At 52.5% G+C, this 18,535-nt stretch overlaps 2 protein-coding genes across 2 annotated transcripts in view; one reads left to right on the top strand and one right to left on the bottom strand.

Annotated features, from left to right (window-relative positions):
* The window catches only part of MRPL24 (mitochondrial ribosomal protein L24), a 291,126-nt gene that overhangs the window by 248,442 nt on the left and 24,149 nt on the right, over positions 1-18,535 (top strand). The window lies entirely within an intron of this gene.
* Positions 8,603-18,535, bottom strand: part of ETV3 (ETS variant transcription factor 3) — a gene marked incomplete at its 5' end in the record, with an annotated part of 11,902 nt that continues 1,969 nt past the window's right edge. The window contains 15 exon segments of the mRNA XM_081840720.1: positions 8,603-12,632; positions 12,634-12,715; positions 12,718-12,886; positions 12,888-13,083; positions 13,085-13,139; positions 13,142-13,280; positions 13,282-13,416; positions 13,418-13,492; positions 13,494-13,807; positions 15,608-15,647; positions 15,649-15,683; positions 15,686-15,723; positions 18,068-18,227; positions 18,230-18,248; positions 18,250-18,311. Of these exon segments, the coding sequence (XP_081696846.1) occupies positions 12,578-12,632; positions 12,634-12,715; positions 12,718-12,886; positions 12,888-13,083; positions 13,085-13,139; positions 13,142-13,280; positions 13,282-13,416; positions 13,418-13,492; positions 13,494-13,807; positions 15,608-15,647; positions 15,649-15,683; positions 15,686-15,723; positions 18,068-18,227; positions 18,230-18,248; positions 18,250-18,311 (1,574 nt within the window). The 3' untranslated portion in view covers positions 8,603-12,577.

The raw sequence follows: 18,535 nt of genomic DNA on the forward strand, positions 1-18,535 counted from the left end.
GGGTCAGTCCACCGTCCCTCAGACCTTGTGAGGGGCCGGACTATATTTTGGAGGTAAAAAATGAAAGAATTCCTATGCCCCACAAATAACCCAGAGATGCATTTTAAATAAAAGCACACATTCTACTCATGTAAAAACATGCTGATTCCTGGACCGACTGCGGGCCAGATTGAGAAGGCGATTTGGCCAGATCTGGCCCCCGGGCCTTAGGTTGCCTACCCCTGCTCTGGTGTAAAAACAGAATGCGGTGGGAGGTCTGCTGGGGAAGATCTCAGAAGGCGGCTGTTAATTTTTGCAGTGTATGCTCTTTGGGGCAGGGAGCTATACCCCTACAAAAACACCACAGGCTTGCCAGTACCGTAGATCAATAAGCGACCTTGGTGGGTGTGCAGGAGAGAGACTTGATCCCAAAATGAAAACTCCACCCCCACATGAAATAATTCTTTAAAGTAGTTTTGAGCAACACTGGAATCATATATATGGCTTGAGGGCTAATAGCTTCCATGCATCTTGGGGGGGCTTCTCTACTTGGGAGCCCACACCCTGCTCAAACTTCTTTTGGAACTCCATTTCAAAAGTGTTTCTTTCTTTGTTATGTTTGTTAATTGCATTTAGATTCCACTATTATTATTATTATTATTATTATTATTATTATTATTATTATTCCAAGGAGCTCAAGGTGGCGCACATGGTTAGGCTGAGAAAGGCAGTGAGTGCCCCACAAGGCTGTCCAGAGATCTTCATGGCTGAGTGGTAGGATTCGAATCCTGGTCCCCCAGGTCTTAAAGGTAAAGGTCAAGGGACCCCTGACCATTAGGTCCAGTCGTGGCTGACTCTGGGGTTGCAGCGCTCCTCTCGCTTTACTGGCTGAGGGAGCCGGCATACAGCTTCCGGGTCATGTGGCCAGCAGGACTAAGCTGCTTCTGGCGAACCAGAGCAGCGCACAGAAACGCCGTTTACCTTCCCGCCGGAGCGGTACCTAGTTATCTACTTGCACTTGCTTTTGACAATGACAAACCCAGACAGCATCATAAAAAGCAGAGACATCACCTTGCCGAGAAAGGTCCGTATAGTTCAAGCTATGGTTTTCCCAGTAGTGATGCATGGAAGTGAGAGCTGGACCATAAAGAAGGCTGATTGCCAAAGAATGGATGCTTTTGAATTCTGGTGCTGGAGGAGACTCTTGAGAGTCCCATGGACTGCAAGAAGATCAAACCTCTCCATCCTGAAGGAAATCAGCCCTGAGTGCTCACTGGAAGGACAGATCGTGAAGCTGAGGCTCCAAGACTTTGGCCGCCTCAGGAGAAGAGAAGACTCCCTGGAAAAGATGGAGGGCACAAGGAGAAGGGGACGACGGAGGACGAGATGGTTGCACAGTGTTCTCGAAGCTGCCAGCATGAGTTTGACCAAACTGCGGGAGGCAGTGGAAGACAGGAGGGCCTGGCGTGCTCTGGTCCAGGGGGTCACGTAGAGGCGGACACGACTAAACGACTCAACAACAACAACAACTTGCTTTCGAACTGCTAGGTTGGCAGGAGCAGGGACCGAGCAATGGGAGCTCACCCTGTCGCGGGGATACGAACCGCCGACCTTCTGATCGACAAGTCCTAGGCTCCGTGGTTTAACCCACAGCGCCACCCCTGTCCCAACTCCCAGTCTTAGTCTCACACTATAACCACTACACCACACTGGTGTGTGCCTTTCTTGGAGATGGTGGAGGGAGAGTTGGCTGATCATAGAATCCCCTGCCCTGCAGCTTCACAGGTCAGGTTGCACACTTCTATTAAATTGTTGTTGTGTTGCACATTTCTATTAATTTGTGCTGCTGCTGCTGCTGTTGTTGTCATTATTATTTTATTAAATGTGCCAGCTGCCTGTTACCCAAAAAGGGATCCAAGTGACTCGCAACACGCTTAAAAGGATTTTTAAAACGCTTTATCATATGAACACCTTCGCACAAAAACGCATGCTGTTAGTAAAGAATAACAAAGCGACCCCTCTTTCCAAAACAAATCACACGGAAGAAAGTGCTGGCAGCGCATGGACAGGAGAACAGCCCCTTTCCTTCACATCCTGGGCTCCCAGGACACCCGCTTGGGAGGAGAGAGGAATGTCGGGGAGTGCATCTCCCCATCCACCACAAGAATCCTGGAAAGTATAATTTGTTAGGAGCCAATTGGGGTGTCATGGTTAGAGGGTCTGACCAAGACCTGGGAGACACGGGTTCAAATCCCACTTTCAGCCACATGAAGCTTGCTGGGTGGCCTTGGGCCAGGGACTGCATCTCTTGGCCTATCCTACCTCACAGGGTTGTTGGGCGGATTAAATGGGGAGAAGCAGACCTGCGTGACCCAGCTTGGACTCTTTGGAAAGAAAGGTGGGATAATAGGCAAGATAGGTGAAGAAATAGGAAAAGTAGACCAGAGATTATTCATGTATGCCACGACGGCTGATAGAATTTTGGTAGCCCAAAAATGGAAGACACAGGAATTACCAACATTGGAGGAGTGGCAGACAAAAATGGTAGAATATGCGGAATTAGCAAAACTGACTTACAGGATTCGTAACCAAGAAGAAACAAAGTTCAGAAGAGAGTGGAGAAAATTTGTGGAGTATATAAGTAATAATTGCAGAAGTTTAAAGACTGTAGCAGGATTAAAATAAATCTTATGATGTGGATAGGATGTTATTAAGAAACTGTGGAAAGAAAAGTGGAAAATGAAAGCCTCTTGAAGGGAGGGAGGGAAGTCCGCGCTCGGCAGAGCGATGAAAAAATAAGATTATGGAACCTTACTGTATTAGTTTTGTTTGTTGGACTTATGTTAAAGAAAACTCAGTAAAAATGCATTTTTTAAAAAAGGAAAGAAAGGTGGGATATTAATGCAATAAACAATGAAGGGTGCTGGGAGTTGTAGCCCTGTGAGGGAGCAAACTACAGTTCCCATTATTATTTGCCGGGGGGGTGGTGGTGCTCTTTAAATGCCAGGTGCCTAAGCAGCCCTGGTATCCCAAGTTGCAAGTCTTCCCCTTTCTTAAATAACTCGATCTTCCGGTCCTTCTTCCGACTGAGCAGGAACAACTGGCCCGCTGTGTTTCTTTTTTCTTTTTGCAGAAGAGAACTGTATATGTTATGAACCTGAAGTGCCTTTTGAAAAACCAATTAGGCATTAGGGGAATCTCAAAGGAGGTGCTTTTAATTACCCCATGTGAGACTCGAGTTATATAAAAGGCTTTTATTTCCAACGGGGAGTTTGTGCTTCCTCCCCTCTGCCCTTTTTTAATCTGCAGAGTAAGAGACGGCTTCAGATCTTGCGCCAACCTGCTCAGGACATCTTTAGGCAATAGAAGCTTTCAGAGAAGTGCAGCGGGGAGAGAGAGAGAGCCCTGAAATTTGCCCTGAATTTTTTAAAATTCACATAGAAGCAAGTTTCGTATGCAACGCTATAATAAAGAGTCAACCCACTGAAATTAATATACTGAAGTTAGGTCATGCCTGTTAATATCCATGGATTACTCCCCTAAATTTGGTTTTGAAAAACTTTTAAAAAGTATTAATTATAAGGAAAACCATGAAAGATAAAAAAATGACTACTTAAATAAATACAAAACAATTCATAGAGGATAAAGCAGAGATCATCAAGGATGGTACCCAATAAATAAATATATGGTTGTATAGTCAACTGGAAGAACTGAACAGCCAGGTCAATATAATCTAACTTTTGGATCATTCCAAATTATCTGTTGTTGTTGTTGTTGTTGTTGTTGTTGTTGTTGTTGTTGTTGTTGTTGTTGTTGTTGCATTTATATACCACCTTTCCTCCAAGTAGCTAAAAGTGGTGTATGTGTGGTTCTCCTCACAACAACAACAACCGTTTGAGGTACCCTAGGTTGTGATTGAGTGAGCTTCATGGCTGAGTGGCAATTTGAACCCTGTTATCCAAAGTCCAATACTTTTAACCACTACCTGCCACCAGACACTTCTTCGCAGATTCCAGACATGCACCCTTAAGGCGAATAAACTGGGTATACTTGACACACACCTGGACCCTGAAATGCTTTTGATTTGTGTGTGTTTGGTAATGTTTTATTATTCGATTTTATACTGTATATAAAACAGAGAGAACAATTATAACTGTGCACAAAAAGTAAAAGACGGAAAGCAGAACTGTAAAACAGGCACGTCGAATGAGTAGTTGCACATGAGTTAAAACAACAAAACCCAAGTAAAGACTTATCAGTTCTCCCAGATCATCAAATATACTTCCAGATTTGCTAGGCTTGCATTGAGGGTTCTCTTGAAAGCAACGGTTTGGCTGTATATGTCACAAAGGTATGCCTTTTGATGTGTGTTGGGAGGTTATAGACACAGGTGACTGGGAAGTGGGCAGGGTGGTGTGTGTGTGTGTGTGTGTGTGAGCCGTTCTGTGGGATTAGTTACAGGCCCCCCCCCCCGATGCCCACCCTAAGTGCACCTGTGGCAGAACGGGGTGTTGGTGCTTCTGTTGAGATGGCATCAGAAAATACTTCCTGGGGAGATGCAATGGAAAACCCGGAGCACAAAGCCTAATTAAATAGCCGGCTAAAGTAACAACCAATTAAAAGTGGGTTGTTGTTGTTTAAAAGCCGACAGCCCTACAAATCCTGTATCCTGCTATGCCCGTCCTCGCTGCCTAAACCCAGGACTGATGCCTCAGCAGCCTGCAACGTGGCCAGCAACAGATGGCGCATTTTGAGCACATTTTCCCTTCCAAAGAATCCTGGGAAATGTGGCTTCTCCTTCACAGAATGACAGTCCCCAGCACCCTTAGAAAACTACAGTTCCCACTTTCCATATGTGTGTGTGAGAGAGTAGTGGTGGTGCTTTTAATGGCTGTTGTGTTGTTGTTGTTTAGTCGTTTAGTCGTGTCCGCCTCTTCGTGACCCCTGGACCAGAGGCCCTCCTGTCTTCCACTGCCTCCCTCATGTTTGTAGCTTCGAGAACACTGTCCCACCATCTCGTCCTCCGTCGTTCCCTTCTCCTTGTGCCCTCCATCTTTCCCAACACCAGGGTCTTTTCCAGGGAGTCTTCTCTTCTCAGGAGGTGGCCAAAGTCTTGGAGCCTCAGCTTCAGGATCTGTCCTTCTAGTGAGCACTCAGGGCTGATTTCCTTCAGAATGGAGAGGTTTCATCTCTGCCTGCACCTAAATGCAACTCTTAGGGTTATAGGAGCGTAAGCAGCAGCTGCGTACTGAATCAGACCACTGGGGCCATGTCGCTGAGTACTGTCTACTCTAACCGGCAGGTGGCTGTCAAAGGTTTCAGGCAGCCCTACCTGGAATTGCCATGAGTGCGGATTGAACGTGACACTCTCCGAAGGCAAGGCACGCGATTTCCCACTGAACTGGGTCATGAGCCAAAGCGGCAAATCTCTAGGCTGCCAAGTAACGCTCAGAAGATCAAGAGGTCTAGCACCTTTCTGGCCCAGAAGAAAGAAGAGGAAGAAGAAGCTGGGGAACCACCCTCTGTGGGGCCCCAGGGGTAGACAAGCCGGTTGCTTTGCCCGTAGGCTGCCCCTCCCTGAAGATCTGGGTCAGAGGGAAGGTGTTCCCCAGGGTGAAGCCGGTGTGATTCAGCAGAGGTAGGAGACATTTGTGGAAGTGCGTGGGGGCAGAGACAGGCCGGCTGGCCAGCTGCCACCTTTCTGGACCCAGGAGCCCGGGAGGTAGGGATGCATGGCAGCCAGGAGGGGCCCCACCTCAGAGACCCTGAGCCGCCAGCCCGAAAACCCATTACAAGGCCCTCTGGAAATACATGCAGCTGCCTCCAACTGGCGCTGAGACTTCTGCGTCTCCTGGCAGACAAAGGACTCAGGCCAGCCTTGGGAGCGAGGGCAGCCCAGTCCGCTGGCACAGGCAAGCAGGCGCACTGGGGAGCAGCCCCCCACTGTTCCTCCGAGCCCCTCCAGCTGTTCCTTGGTGGTTCTCCCATGCCCTCTGCTGCTGGGGGGCAAGCGATGGAGTTTGGAGCCCGCGTGGTGTAGCGGTCAGAGTGCTGACCAAAGACACAAGTGGTGAGCCTCAGCCCACCAGGGGGATCCAGCAAGGCCCTTTTCCCCAGGGGGAAAGCAGGATTTAAGTTCCTACACCCCTCTCTTCCATTTGTCAGTGGATGAGTATGGGTGAAATCCTGTTCAGTCCCGCACGGTTCCATGCAAATCCCTTCCTGATTCAGGAATCTCCTGCTAAACCCTTTCGTTCCAGCGGCGTCTGGAAAAGTGCTTTGAAGTACCAACTTGGGGACATCAAAGCCCCTCACTCCCGATGTCATTGTGACATCTTGTGAATGACAGGTTGGTCCACAACGGAGGGTTCTGTTCTTGGGTTCAGGAGGCAAAATGCAACTTTGTACCAACTTTGGGACGTCAAAGCCCCCTCACTCCTGATGTCATTGTGACATCTTGTGAATGACAGGTTGGTCCACAATGAAGGGATTCTGTTCTTGGGTTCAGGAGGCAAAATGCAATAGTTTTGGGGGGTTTTGGCTGTGGAGATGGGGTGTGGCAAGGAAGAGATTGTGCTGATAAGGCATTGGTCCGCATTCCTGTATTAGAAGCCCATCAGTCTCCTTCTGAAAAGCCAGGCTCTTGTTGTGGAGCAGACGGTCTGGTCTGGATGCTCTTGGGGGGTTTGCCTGCCACCCCCTCCCTGATTCCGCCGCATCCCCCAGATGGAGCCAACGCTCTTTGAGCCTGTCCTCCTTGCCCCACACTTTAAGGAGAAGGCGTTTAGTCACCCGGGGGTGGGTGCTGGTGGTTAGGGAAGAAGAGAAAAAGTAATGCAGTGTCCAAATGAGAACCTAGATAAAGCAATTACCTGATCGATACGAGCGAAATTGAGTAATCTAACAGATCAATAGTGCCACCCTCCTCTCCTCCTTTCTCCTCTCCACACCCTCTGCTGCCAGATGAGAGGATTGCTCTTGCAAAGGGCTGCATCAAAGAACATGACAGCTCTAGCAGGGTTTGGGGGTGGCGGGGGGGGGGAGAGACTTGGGGACTGAGGAGCAAGCAGGCGGGGGGGGGGGGGAGACGGACGTCCACAGCAGATTCACCATGGAAGAGCCACAAAGCTTTACCTGCCTGAACTTCAGTCCACAAACCTTTCCTCCTCCCCAGAACATCTGGTTAACACACCCTTTGTTCTCCAGTTCAACACACCACCAAGTATGCGGACTGTAAGCTCCTCAGGGCCAGAGACTTCTTGCTTATGGCTCTGGAACGGCAGCACTATGTCAGTAAGAGTCTGTGGGGAGATTCTGGGCACCTTCCAAGCCAAATCAGGCTGGATATCGCCTCCTGGCCACACAAGTTTTTGACAACGTGCAAGAGGTCTTGTGAATGCCCCAACACTGGCCCACTTTGTGTTTTAAGGGGTTTTTGGTTCATTTTAAGCTTTGTGCGCTTTTACCAGTTTGTTTTCATGCTTTACAAATTTGAAAATTGCAAGCTGTGCGGTACCGACTTGCCCCTCCCTGATCTGTCTACGATTAAGGGTAACATAGGAATGATGTTTGATACATCATGCACAGCTGAGCTCAACCCTCTTCTAGGAGCACCTTGAACCTGGGTCAAAGCATTCCCAAGACAAAACCTGACAAAAATGACAATGCAGTGTGCGGGACTTGATTGCATTTCTACAGCCTCTCCTTCTCTTCCATCTTGTAAATTCAAGGTAGGACAGACTCAGAGCGCCTTACTCCTCTTGTTGCATCCTGGGCCTTCAAAGCACAGTCCTTGCAGAACAAAGGAAGTTTCCCCCTACAGAGTCAGCCTCATGCCAAGCCTTCCTCCTTCTCTCTCGTCTAGACCAGGCTTCCTCAACCCCGGCCCTCCAGATGCTTTTGGCCTACAACTCCCATGATCACTAGCGAGCTGGACCAGCGGACAGGGATGATGGGAATTGTAGTCTCCAAACATCTGGAGGGCCGAGGTTGGGGAAGCCTGGTCTGGACTGGCCAGCAGCAACACTCCAGGGTTTCAGGCAGAGGACAGATGCCAATGGTGATTGAAGCCGGAGCCTTCTGCATTCAAAGCAGGTGATCTACCACTAAGCCAAAAAACAAAAAACCCAAGATTCTAGTCATAGAATCATAGAGTTGGAAGAGACCACAAGGGCCATCGAGTCCAGCCCCCTGCCAAGCAGGAAACACCATCAGAGCACTCCTGACATATGGTTGTCAAGCCTCTGCTTAAAGACCTCCAAAGAAGGAGACTCCACCACACTCCTTGGCAGCAAATTCCACTGTCGAACAGCTCTTACTGTCCTCAAGCTTCTGAATTAAGAAACGATTCAAGAGGAAATTAACAAGCTGCCTTATGGGTCAGCGGCATCTATAGTGCCTAGCAGTGGTTCTGCGGGGATTCAGAACCAGGCACCAGGCCTCCATACACTGAGCCATGGCTGTGGTGAGCAATGGGAAGAGTTGATGACAGACTAACTAAACCCTGGTGCACAGGCTGGTTCTCCATGGAGCTCAGCTTCCATCTCTTTCTCCTCTTCCCTGGATCTCGCCTCTGTCTCTACCAGGCTGCAAGAAAGCAAGAGACTCAAAAGGACTCTGGAAGGCTTATTTAAAAGGTTTATTTAACTTTTTTAAATTTGAGGTAAAATACTTTTCATATCAACTTCCATAACAAAATACAGAGCTATCAGATACCCCTGGAAAAAATATGTATATTATACATATATTTCTATAACATTACATCATATATATAATATATATGCAAACTTTTTTTTTTGAAGACTTTATAGAAAGTGGAACGTCTAAAAGGCACTGCACGAAAGCATGAGGACTACTTACATTTTTTTTCCTTAAAAAAAAAAAATTTTTACACACAATTTTAATCCTGCTTTACACAGACAAAATAAAAATACCTCAAGCGTTAGAGTTGCCATTCGGATGTGTTTTACTCCCTGCTGACTCTCAAAGCATCATAAAGACAGGACCATGTCTCATGAAAAATGATTTAACAATAATAATAAATTTTAAAAAGTCGTCGGTAAATACTTTGTCACTTTAACACTAAAAAAAACAGAAAAAAAACAAAGTTGTTTCGTTTCTTTTAAAATAAATCTAATCAAAAATATTCCAAACCAAAGACATAGCTCTCTTAAAAACCCATCAGGATCCGTAAGACAGGGGGAAAAAATGAGAAAAGTTACATTTCTTTAAAAAGTGAAAACAGTTATGGAATTAAAAGGGCAACCAAGCAAATATAAACCTCCTTTGAAGGTTAGATAAAAACCCTTTCTACCTGTCTTCATGGGACAAGTGCAGACTTTATGCATCACCCACGACCTGACTGTCTGCATGTGTGTATGTAGGTTTTTGTGTGTGTGGAGGGGAACCCAAAGTTTGGGATGGGGCGCCTTGCCCTAAAAATAGCAGTTCGGCAACAGCGCCCCACAGTGTCTGGGGGGCAGAGGTTGGGGTCCCCCCCTCCCCAGCGTGGGTGGGTAACAGGAAATGGCTTCTCAGTTGGCCAAAGCGAGGGCGGAGGCAGCAGCAGCGGGCACCACCCTCGCCACATGCGGGAAGGAAGGGAACCCAGGGTGGATCTGGGCCTCAAAGTCCGGCTCCGTCCCAGGGCGAGGTGCTCCTGGGGATTAGGCCTCCCCTGACGCAGGAGTCCCGGGCGATGAGCCACACACGCCGCCCCGTGACCCAGGAGTGGCAAGACTCAACACGCCCACTGCTCTTTTTTGGGGCGAGCCAGGAAGTGGACCCGCACGTTAGGAGAGGCTGAGTCAGGCCCTTTGCCCGAGGTCAGTGTGTGTCTGTGTGTGTGTATGGGGTGGGGAGAAGTGGAGGTGTCCTCATTCACCCTTTCCGCCCCCGCCCCCCCGAAAGAACCACTCTCCTCCTCCTTCTGCCAGGCTTTTGGGCAGCCAGGTTGCAAGCCTCGCAGCTTCCTTGCTCCCTGGCGTTCCCAAGGCCGGCAAAATCTAAACGCTGTCAGAAAAAAAGGTATTTTACTTCTCGTTAAAGAAAGGTCAACACACTCTTGATTAGTCGCAATACAGGAGTTTAGCCGCCCACCGGCTTGAGTATTTGGCACAACGGGAGAGACGCTTCAAAGCCTGTGGCTGCTTTTTCCTGCAGGAAAAAAAGGGGAGCCCCTCCCCTCAGAAGCCAGGAAGGGGCCTTGCCTGCTGCGGCCCCTGCAAAGCCACAGCGATGGCTCCCTGAGCCAGCTGAAGGGGGAAGGTACCAACCCCCCCCCCACAACACACACAGCAGATCACTTCGCTTTGCCCCCCCTCCCCGGTGCCCTTCCAGTACCCTGAGCCCTTTCGCCACCATCCCTGAACAGGGCATGTCCGCTCTGCACTGCCATGGCTATCGGCAGGAAGGAGGCAGAGGAGAAAAAGGACAGCAAAGGTTAGGGTGTTTGTTTTTAAGACACGAATTCTCACTGAAGAAGTGCAAATGGGATTTCTCACGAGCAACCCCCCCATCAACCCCCCAGCCCCGCCTGACGTGGCGTCTGGCACTTGGGTACAATAGACTGAAGGTTTGCATGTACTCATCTGAAGAAGAAGAAGAAGAGGAGGAGGAGGAAGAAAAGGCCGTCATGTTTCAGTCCCTGAGTTTTGAGCCCACCTCCGCCAAACCCTGCCTGTCCGGGGGAAAGCGTTGCAGGCCCGCCCCCCCCCCGCAACGTTCATAAGGCTGTTCGTGCGCAGGATGCTGGGCAACACCAAAGAGGGAGGGGTGGGCTTGCGTGAAGCCCAGCAAGAGCCACACAGCTCTTGAGGGGGGCACAGCCCACCACACTGGGGCGAGAGCCTCCCCGTTCCCAAAACTTCCGTCCCCAAAACAGTATTTGACTTGGTCATCCTTGCCAGTCTTGAAGTAAAACTGGTAGCCAACAGCTTCCCTAATGCCCTCCAGCCCAAAGAGAAGAGGCAGCAGCTTGAGATCGCTCATGGGGGGGGGGGACCGGACCGCACCAGGAATTCCCCGAACCTGATCCGTTGTAGGGGGGCAGACACTGCCAAGGGGACATTCAAAGAGGCAAAGCGAGAGTTTGCACAGGGGTGATCTTTGCGTTGGGGCCACGACTGCCCACAAACCCCAACAAGCGTGCAAGCAAGGAAGGGGATCCTCGCCTTCGCAGTGGCAGGAAAAAGAACGGGCACTGGGAGACGCCGCTCTTGTAGGGAACTTGTCATGAGCTCCCCATCTCTGCGGGGTCACCCTTGGGGAGTCAAATAGTGTGTCTGCATGCACAAGCTTTCTCCCTTTCCTTGGGCAGCCTTGGGAGAAGGGGGAAGAGGAGCAGGCGCAGGGGGTGCTCTGCCCACCACACGCCCCTGGGTTTTAGGACAGTGCCCATGGGCACCAGAAGACGGGCCAACCCGACCCAGCCGGCCCAACCCTGCTGCTAACCTTCAGCACTGCTGCCATGCTGCAACTGCAAGGAGGACCCAGGCCCGTCTTCACACCCTGAGCTACATGCCCCCTCCCCACAGAAAACAACACCCCCCCCCCGCAGCATAAGCCGTTTCCCAGCGCTTGTCTCCAAAGCAGGCAGTTAAGGCAAGACGGAAAAGGCCGGGGGAGCTTTCCCCCTCCCAGCTCTCCCCCAAAAAAGGGAGGAAGAAAAGGATGCCCCGGATAAGTCATTCTGTGGGAGCTCCAGCCGCTTCTCAGCTCCAATGCCCCCCAGCGCCCTCGCCCACAACCACCAAGGGAAATTAAAGAGGGGGGGGGTTCTTGTTAAAGGCATTCAAGGTTTTCATTTACAACCACATTCCTTGCACATCCCTGAAAAGGTTTTACAATTGCTCGTCATGGCTTCTTCGATAATTTTTCAAAAAACGTTTTTTTAAAAAAACGTGACCATTCGGTGTGTCCCCTCCCTCTCCCCCCCCCCAGCAAAGTCCTAAAAGTAACACTTATGGTTGCCAAGCCCTCATTCCAGCCCCCCAGGCCCCAGGCCCTCCCCTGCCCCGGGGGCAGCCGCCAGCTCGGCCAAGTCTCATTTCCCTCTCCCTCTTCCTGCTATCCCCGCTTTTGAAAAAGGATCAAAGACAGTGCAATGTCCTGGTGGCTAATAAAGCGTTTTCCTAGCTTGGTAACGAGACACATTTCCAGTTCTGAATGGCTAGGAAGTCCTCCGTCTGGTCCACCCGCCCCCCACCGCCCCCCCTCCAGAGAAAAAGAAATATGTACATTCAGACAGATTCTTGCTTCTGTAAAAGACCGTAAGGGGAGAGGGGGGCAGATTCAAGAGAAAAGTCTTTTCACGTCAGTGGAAGCCCACCAGGAGGCAGGGCAGTGGCCGTAGACGGGGCCACAGGGCTGCAGACAAGGCAGGCCTTGACACAAACAGCCTCTTGCCTGCAATACACACACACACACACACACACACACACACACACACACGCACACAAACCCCTAGAATTCATAAAACCATTCTAGCCTCCCCACTCCTCCTTTTCCCTCGGTCCCCTTCCTCCTGGCTAGGCAAATCTTGCTACAGTACAAAGCAGACACACACAAACACCGCCACGGCCATGGGGCTTCTACAGTCCTAAGTATCCACGGCAGCTTTGGGGGCCAGGACGATGTGTGGGTGTCCAGGGCTCCCAGTAAGGCTTCCTGGCCCCCTGCTCCTCCTTCAGGCCCTCCGCCTGCCGGTCGTCATTCCAGCGCCTCTTCAGGCGCAGTTTGGGGGCATCACAGCGGCGGAGTCCTCCCTCTTCTCCGGGGCCCCCGCTGCTGCCTCCCCCATCGTCTCTCGCGGGGGCTTCTCAACGGAGACGTCCTCCTGCTTGGGCTTCTTTTCGTCGGCCCAGAAGGTCAGCCTGGGGGGCGCTGGGGGCTGAGCAGCTGTAGCTGCCTGCTGCCGCTGTCGGCCAGGAGGGGGCCACTGGCCGCGCAAAGAGGGTCTTCTCCCGCTGCTCCTGGGCGCTCTTGCAGGTGGGCGACTGGGTGGCTGAGCGGCAGCCTCCCTCTCGCCCCGGGACTCCCTGGCCCTCGGGCTCCTGGCGGTCCGGCAGGGGCTCCACCTTGATCTGGGGGGAAGACGGCGGAGGGGCCCGGGCCTGCCGCCGCTCTCGGCCGCTCGCGGTTCTTGCGTCCGGCAGGCGGGGCTGCAGCTTGATGGGGAACTGGGCCGGGTCCTCCGGAGGCAGCTGGCAGGGGAAGGGCGGGATGAGAAGGCCCGGGTAGCGGGGGAAAGTCCGCGGGCTGAGGTGGTAGTTGAAGACGGAGCAGGCCTGCGAGTGGAGGTAGGTGCTTCATCTCCTCGGGGTTGAAGGAGAAGCAGCTGCCGCCCACCGCAAAGGGGCTCATGCCCGGCGAGGGACTGTACGAGAAGAGGGTGGGGGTCAGCGACAGGGCCGGCGAGATGGGCACGTTCAAGACCCCCTCCGCGCGTCGGCAGGGGGGAGACGGCGAAAGGGCTATGCGGGTCGGGGTACATCCCCGACCGCCCAAAGAGGGGCCAGCACCAAGTCCGGCTTGCGCTTCTGGTGGCTGACCCCACCTGCGGAAGCGGCGGCGGCAGCAGCGGAATTGCGGGAAGCCAGCAGGTCCACTCCGTGGCGCCAGTCCGGAGAGCCTCCCTCCAGCTCCGGAGCTGGAGAAGACCTCTCGCCGCGGCCGCCGTTGTTCAAGGTCTCCTGGGCGGACGAGGCGAGGGGCCGGCCGGAGAAGCGACTGGGCTGGGCGTCCTCGGTGGGCGAGTGGCCGTCCAGTGGGGAGAACTGGAAGTGGGAAGAGGCCGACGGGACAGGAGGGGCGCTTTGGGGGACGACACCTGAGGAAGAAGGAGATGGAGGGGCGTGAGGAATGGAGGGCTGTCTGAGCGTTACAAGGGCAGGCAGGCTTCTGCAGGGGCTTGCCCACCAAGGGCCCCGGCTTCCAGGAGCAGCCCCAGGTCTCACAACCCCCCTCTCAAGGCTCCAGTCCACAGAATTATCATCCTCGTTATTATTTATTCAACTTCTTGCCTGCCCTTCACCATCAGGTTCCAGGGCAGGTGGCAACAGTTTAAGGTTCAATTATCCAAAACAGTTTAAAACAAATTATGGGAATAGGGTGGGACCTGGAAACACACGGAGGTATCTCCAGGGTCAAAGGCCCAGGGTGAAAGGTGAGCCTGCAGCGTATGGCAGACACTGGACCAGGAAGGTGCCAAACGCACTTCTGTGGAAAGGGGGTGCCACACTAGGGGGCTGCCAAGGAGAACCCAGCACACCCCACACCAGAGCCCCCACTCTGCCAACTGTGATGCCCAAGAGGGTGTGAGGGAGCCTTTTGCATGTTGGTGCTGATTTTTAATGCCCTAAACTGCCTCAGCCCAGTAGACCTGAAGGAGCATCTCCACCCCAATTGTTCAGCCCACTCAGGTCCAGCTCCGAGGCCTTCTGGCGCTTTCCTCCCTGTGAGAAGTGAGGTTACAGGGAACCAGGCAGAGGGACTTCTTGGTGGTGGCACCCGCCCTGGGGAACGCCCTCCCACCAGATGTCAAGGAAATAAGTAACTATCTGGCTTTTAGAAGGACATCTGAAGGCAGCTCTGTTTTGGGAAGTTTTTAATGTTTGATGTTTTATTCTGTTTAATATTCTGTTGAGAGCCACCCAGAGTGGCTGGGAAAACCCAGCCAGATGGGGGGGGGAGGGTGTAAATAAATAAATCATCCTCGTCATCATTGTGATGGACTAGGGCGTGGGCAAGACCAGGGCTCGAATTCCCACTCAAGGCAGGAAAGCTCACCAGGTGTCCTTGAGAGCCAGTCTCTGCCTCTCGGCCTAACCTACCTCATAGGGTTGTTGTGGGGATTAAATGAGAAGAGGGGAGAACTATATATGCCACCTTGTGAGATAAAAAAGCAGCAGCAGCAGCAGTGGCGGCAGCAAGAACAACAGAAAACTCATCTTTGGCCAGGAATGGCTGGTGTGGCCTCCCGTTTCCCTGCGTAGGGAAACCCTCAGCACAAAGACCCCACACACCACCTAGGCTGCCACTTCCCACAAGAAAGGAAGCGCCAATATCTGGGGCGAGGGCAAAGGAGGCAAGGGCCAAACAGGTTTGTTGCGTCAACCTCCCTCAGGGGAGAAGAAAGAAAACAAGCTGCAATCATACGGGAGGCATTCCAGGACTCCAGCCACCTTCCTTGCCTGCTCGGTGCCAGCCCCAGGCAGCCAGGAGGGAGGAAGGGGAGAGAGAGAGAGAGAGAGAGGCGAGTGCAGGGCGGACCCGAAGAGGAAGAAGAAAGGGAACTGGAACAAGCAACATCAGGCAGCAACTGCCCAGACTTGTTCCTGCAGGAGCCCTAATGTTGTTCCAAGACAGCAGCTTCTTTCCTCCGCGGTAACAGAAACAGAGAATTGTAGGGTTTGAAAACCACCAAGGGAGGAGAGTCCTCCACCTTCTTCCAAGGGAGTCCGTTCTGCTGTCCAACAGCTATTTTGGAAAGTATGAGTTGGCGCTAGTTTGCCTTTCCGTGGGAAGTGGACAGAAGTTCTCCCCTGACCTCCATGGTCCCCGTATACCTTCCCCTGCTCTTGGATGGACCCGCAATGGGTGGGCCCATGCTCAATGCCCTTCTTCTTACCTGTTGGCCGGATGTTGATGAAGGGGGTAGTGGGCATCACCCAGCTTGTTAAAGTTGAACTTGTAGGTGAACCTCTTCCTTTCGTCTTGTGGAGGATCCGCTTGTTATAGTAGTATCTGCCAAATAAAGGAGGGATATAAGGGCGCCAGCCAGCCGTGAGGAATGCTGCGTCCAGACAGCTCGGTGGGGGAAGCACTGGGGTTGCCTGCAGAAGTCCCTGGGTTCAATCCCTGGAAGCCTCCACATTCCTTTATTTGGAAAACACAAGGACTAGAATCTGAGTTGAGATTCTGTAAGAAAGGGGCCGTAATTCAGTGGCGAGAACACCTGCTTTGGCTGCAGAAGGGTTCCATCCCTGGCATGGCCAGCTAGCGCTGGGAACGTCCCCGGCTGACACCCTGGAGAGCGGCTGGTGCCAGTCAGTGTCTACAATAACTGAGCAGATGGACCAAGAGTCTGCCTTGGCGTACGACTGCAACACCTAGAACCCGCCTTTGTTTTTACAGGGAGGGTTGGAGCTCATTAATGGAACATCTGCTTTGTACGCAGAAGAAGATTCCCAGGCCCAGTCCCACGGGGGTCTCCAGGCAAGGCAGAGGAACGTCCTCACAGACAACAACCAGGCAAGCTGCTAATTCTGCCCATCCGTGTTGTCAATACTGGGTAAGGCAGAAGGCAGCTTCGCTGTTCCTGAAAGAGGCGCCTGAAGGGAAGAGACAATGGGAGACGGGTTTCCTCTGTCAACCTGTTGGGCCAGCCGTGCTGCTTTGTCTCCCCGGTGCCATTTGGAGGCTCCTGGAGGCGGCGAGGGCAGGGCTCTGCCTCTCCTCCTCCCTGGCATCAATGGCTGGGCCTGCATCCTCCGACCTGTTACTTCCTTCCTCTCCCATTAGGCACAGGTTGCCGCCTTGTTTGCTGTCTTGGCCTCCGCCACCGAGAAGCTGAGCAGAGGGCAGAGCAGCAGCCAAGTCGTGGGCTCCCCTCTGCTCAGCCACCACCTCCTGGGGACAGAAGCAGAGGGAAGAGGCAACCTGTTCACCACTTGGCGTGCGCCCTCAAGTCTTGGCGCTGGCTCAACAGCTCTGGCTGCCTTGTCAGGAGGAGGAGGAGGGGCGAGAGAGCCAGAAGAGGAGGGGGGCAAGGACAGGGAGCCTTGCAGAGGACCAAGAAGGGGGGCCCCAGCAGCCCTAACAGAGGACCATGGCAGGAACCAGCCAGACTCCTGCACTAGATACAGCACCCCAGATCTGCAATGAGCCTGTCCCAACCACCCCCTCCTAGAGTCACAGAAACACAGAATTGTAGGGCTGAAGGGGTCACCTAGCCTAACTGGAATGCAGGAATCACAACTAAAGGATCCCTGGCAGGTGGCCAGCCAACCTCTGCTTAAAAACCTCCAAAGGAGGAGACTCTACCACCTTCCGTTCCACAGCAGAACAGCTCTCTCTTTCAGAAAGTTCCTCCTGATGTTTAGTCAGAATGTCCTCTCTTGTCATTTGAATCTATGGATTGGGTCCTATCTCCTGGGTCAGCCGAAAACAAGCTGGTTCCGTCTTTCATGTGACAGCCCTTCAGATATTTTGAGGTTGGCTCTCAAGCCACCTCTTCTGCTGTCTGAACAAGCCTGTTCCCAGTTAGCCCTCTCAAGCCCAGAGAGAGTCCAGGGGGGCTCTCAGTTCAAGGACTGCCCCCTCCCCAAACAGCCAAGATTGTAAGACCCTGAACCTTTCAGCTTAGAGAGACCTCTGAATGGTTGCTGCGAAAGCTGATGGCTCTGTTCTCCCGCCTCTGAATGACAGCTGCTGGAAACTTCGGGGCTTGTGAACTTCCCATCAAGGAACCTGACTGGCCACTGTGGGGGCAGAGGATGCTGGACTATATGACCCCCAGGACCTGAGCCAACCATTAGGCTCTGCCGATGTTCTTATGACTTCACTGCAGTTCCTGCATTGCAGGGGGTTGGAACAGATGACCTTTGGGATCCCTTCCAAATCTGCAAGCCTGAAACTTTGTGCGCCACCCTAAACTGCACGCCAACGTTCAAGCCTCGCTTCCAGAATGAGGGAACTGAATCCCAGGAAGCCAGCTGTGGCCTGATCTAGGGATCCATTTTGTACCCTCCGCCCTCTGGACTTTCAAGAGCAGACACAGAACGGGATTGGGAAACTTCCTGGAAGGCTGACAGCACAATTCTCAGAGGAAAACCTTCTGCCTTCGAAAGGACTCCTTATCGCTTGGAACACAGGCCTAGGATTGCACCCAAAGCACTTCAGATTGCAGAACCCTGCAAACCACAGAGAGCAAGTATCCATGTTGCCCTAGTTAGGAGCCAGAGAAGAGCCCAGCCTTCTGCCCTTGCAGAAATCTCCACCAGGGCCCATTTCAGACCTGACAGGGAGGACTTTGCTCCTCTTACTCAGGCCCTCAACTCCCACATTCCCTGGGCCCGCACCCTGCTACCCCTCACCTGAGGCCCGGCTGAGCTTGTCGTAGTTCATCTGGGGCTTGCACTTCCTCCGGCCCCACAGCCGCGCCACCTCGTCGGGGTCCTTGATGACAAACTCCCCATACTCCCCCTGCTGCCAGGCAATGACGTGCCGGAACTCCTCCTTCTGCAAAGCTCCAGGATGAAGTGCCAGAGCCTGGATCTGGCGGGAGCCCGGGCTGGACTCTGTCTTGTAGGCCCAGTCTGGGAAGTGGTAGCCTGCAGAGAAGGCCAAAAACAGAGGGAGCTTCAGGGGCAGAAGAGGAATGAGGGTCCCACCTGCCGAAGAGCCACTTTCTCTCCACGGAGAGAGCCTCTGCGGTGGTCACCTGGCTATTAAAACTATTGCTGCTTCTTTCTTTATTATTATTATTATGAGGTGCAAGATCCCAGGAGGAAGCATTGTGCAGTCCCTGGCCCTCACACCATTTTGGCTTCTTTGA

The sequence above is a fragment of the Podarcis erhardii genome (assembly GCF_964252035.2).
Source record: "Podarcis erhardii genome assembly, chromosome: 15".
Taxonomy (NCBI): Eukaryota; Metazoa; Chordata; class Lepidosauria; order Squamata; family Lacertidae; genus Podarcis; species Podarcis erhardii.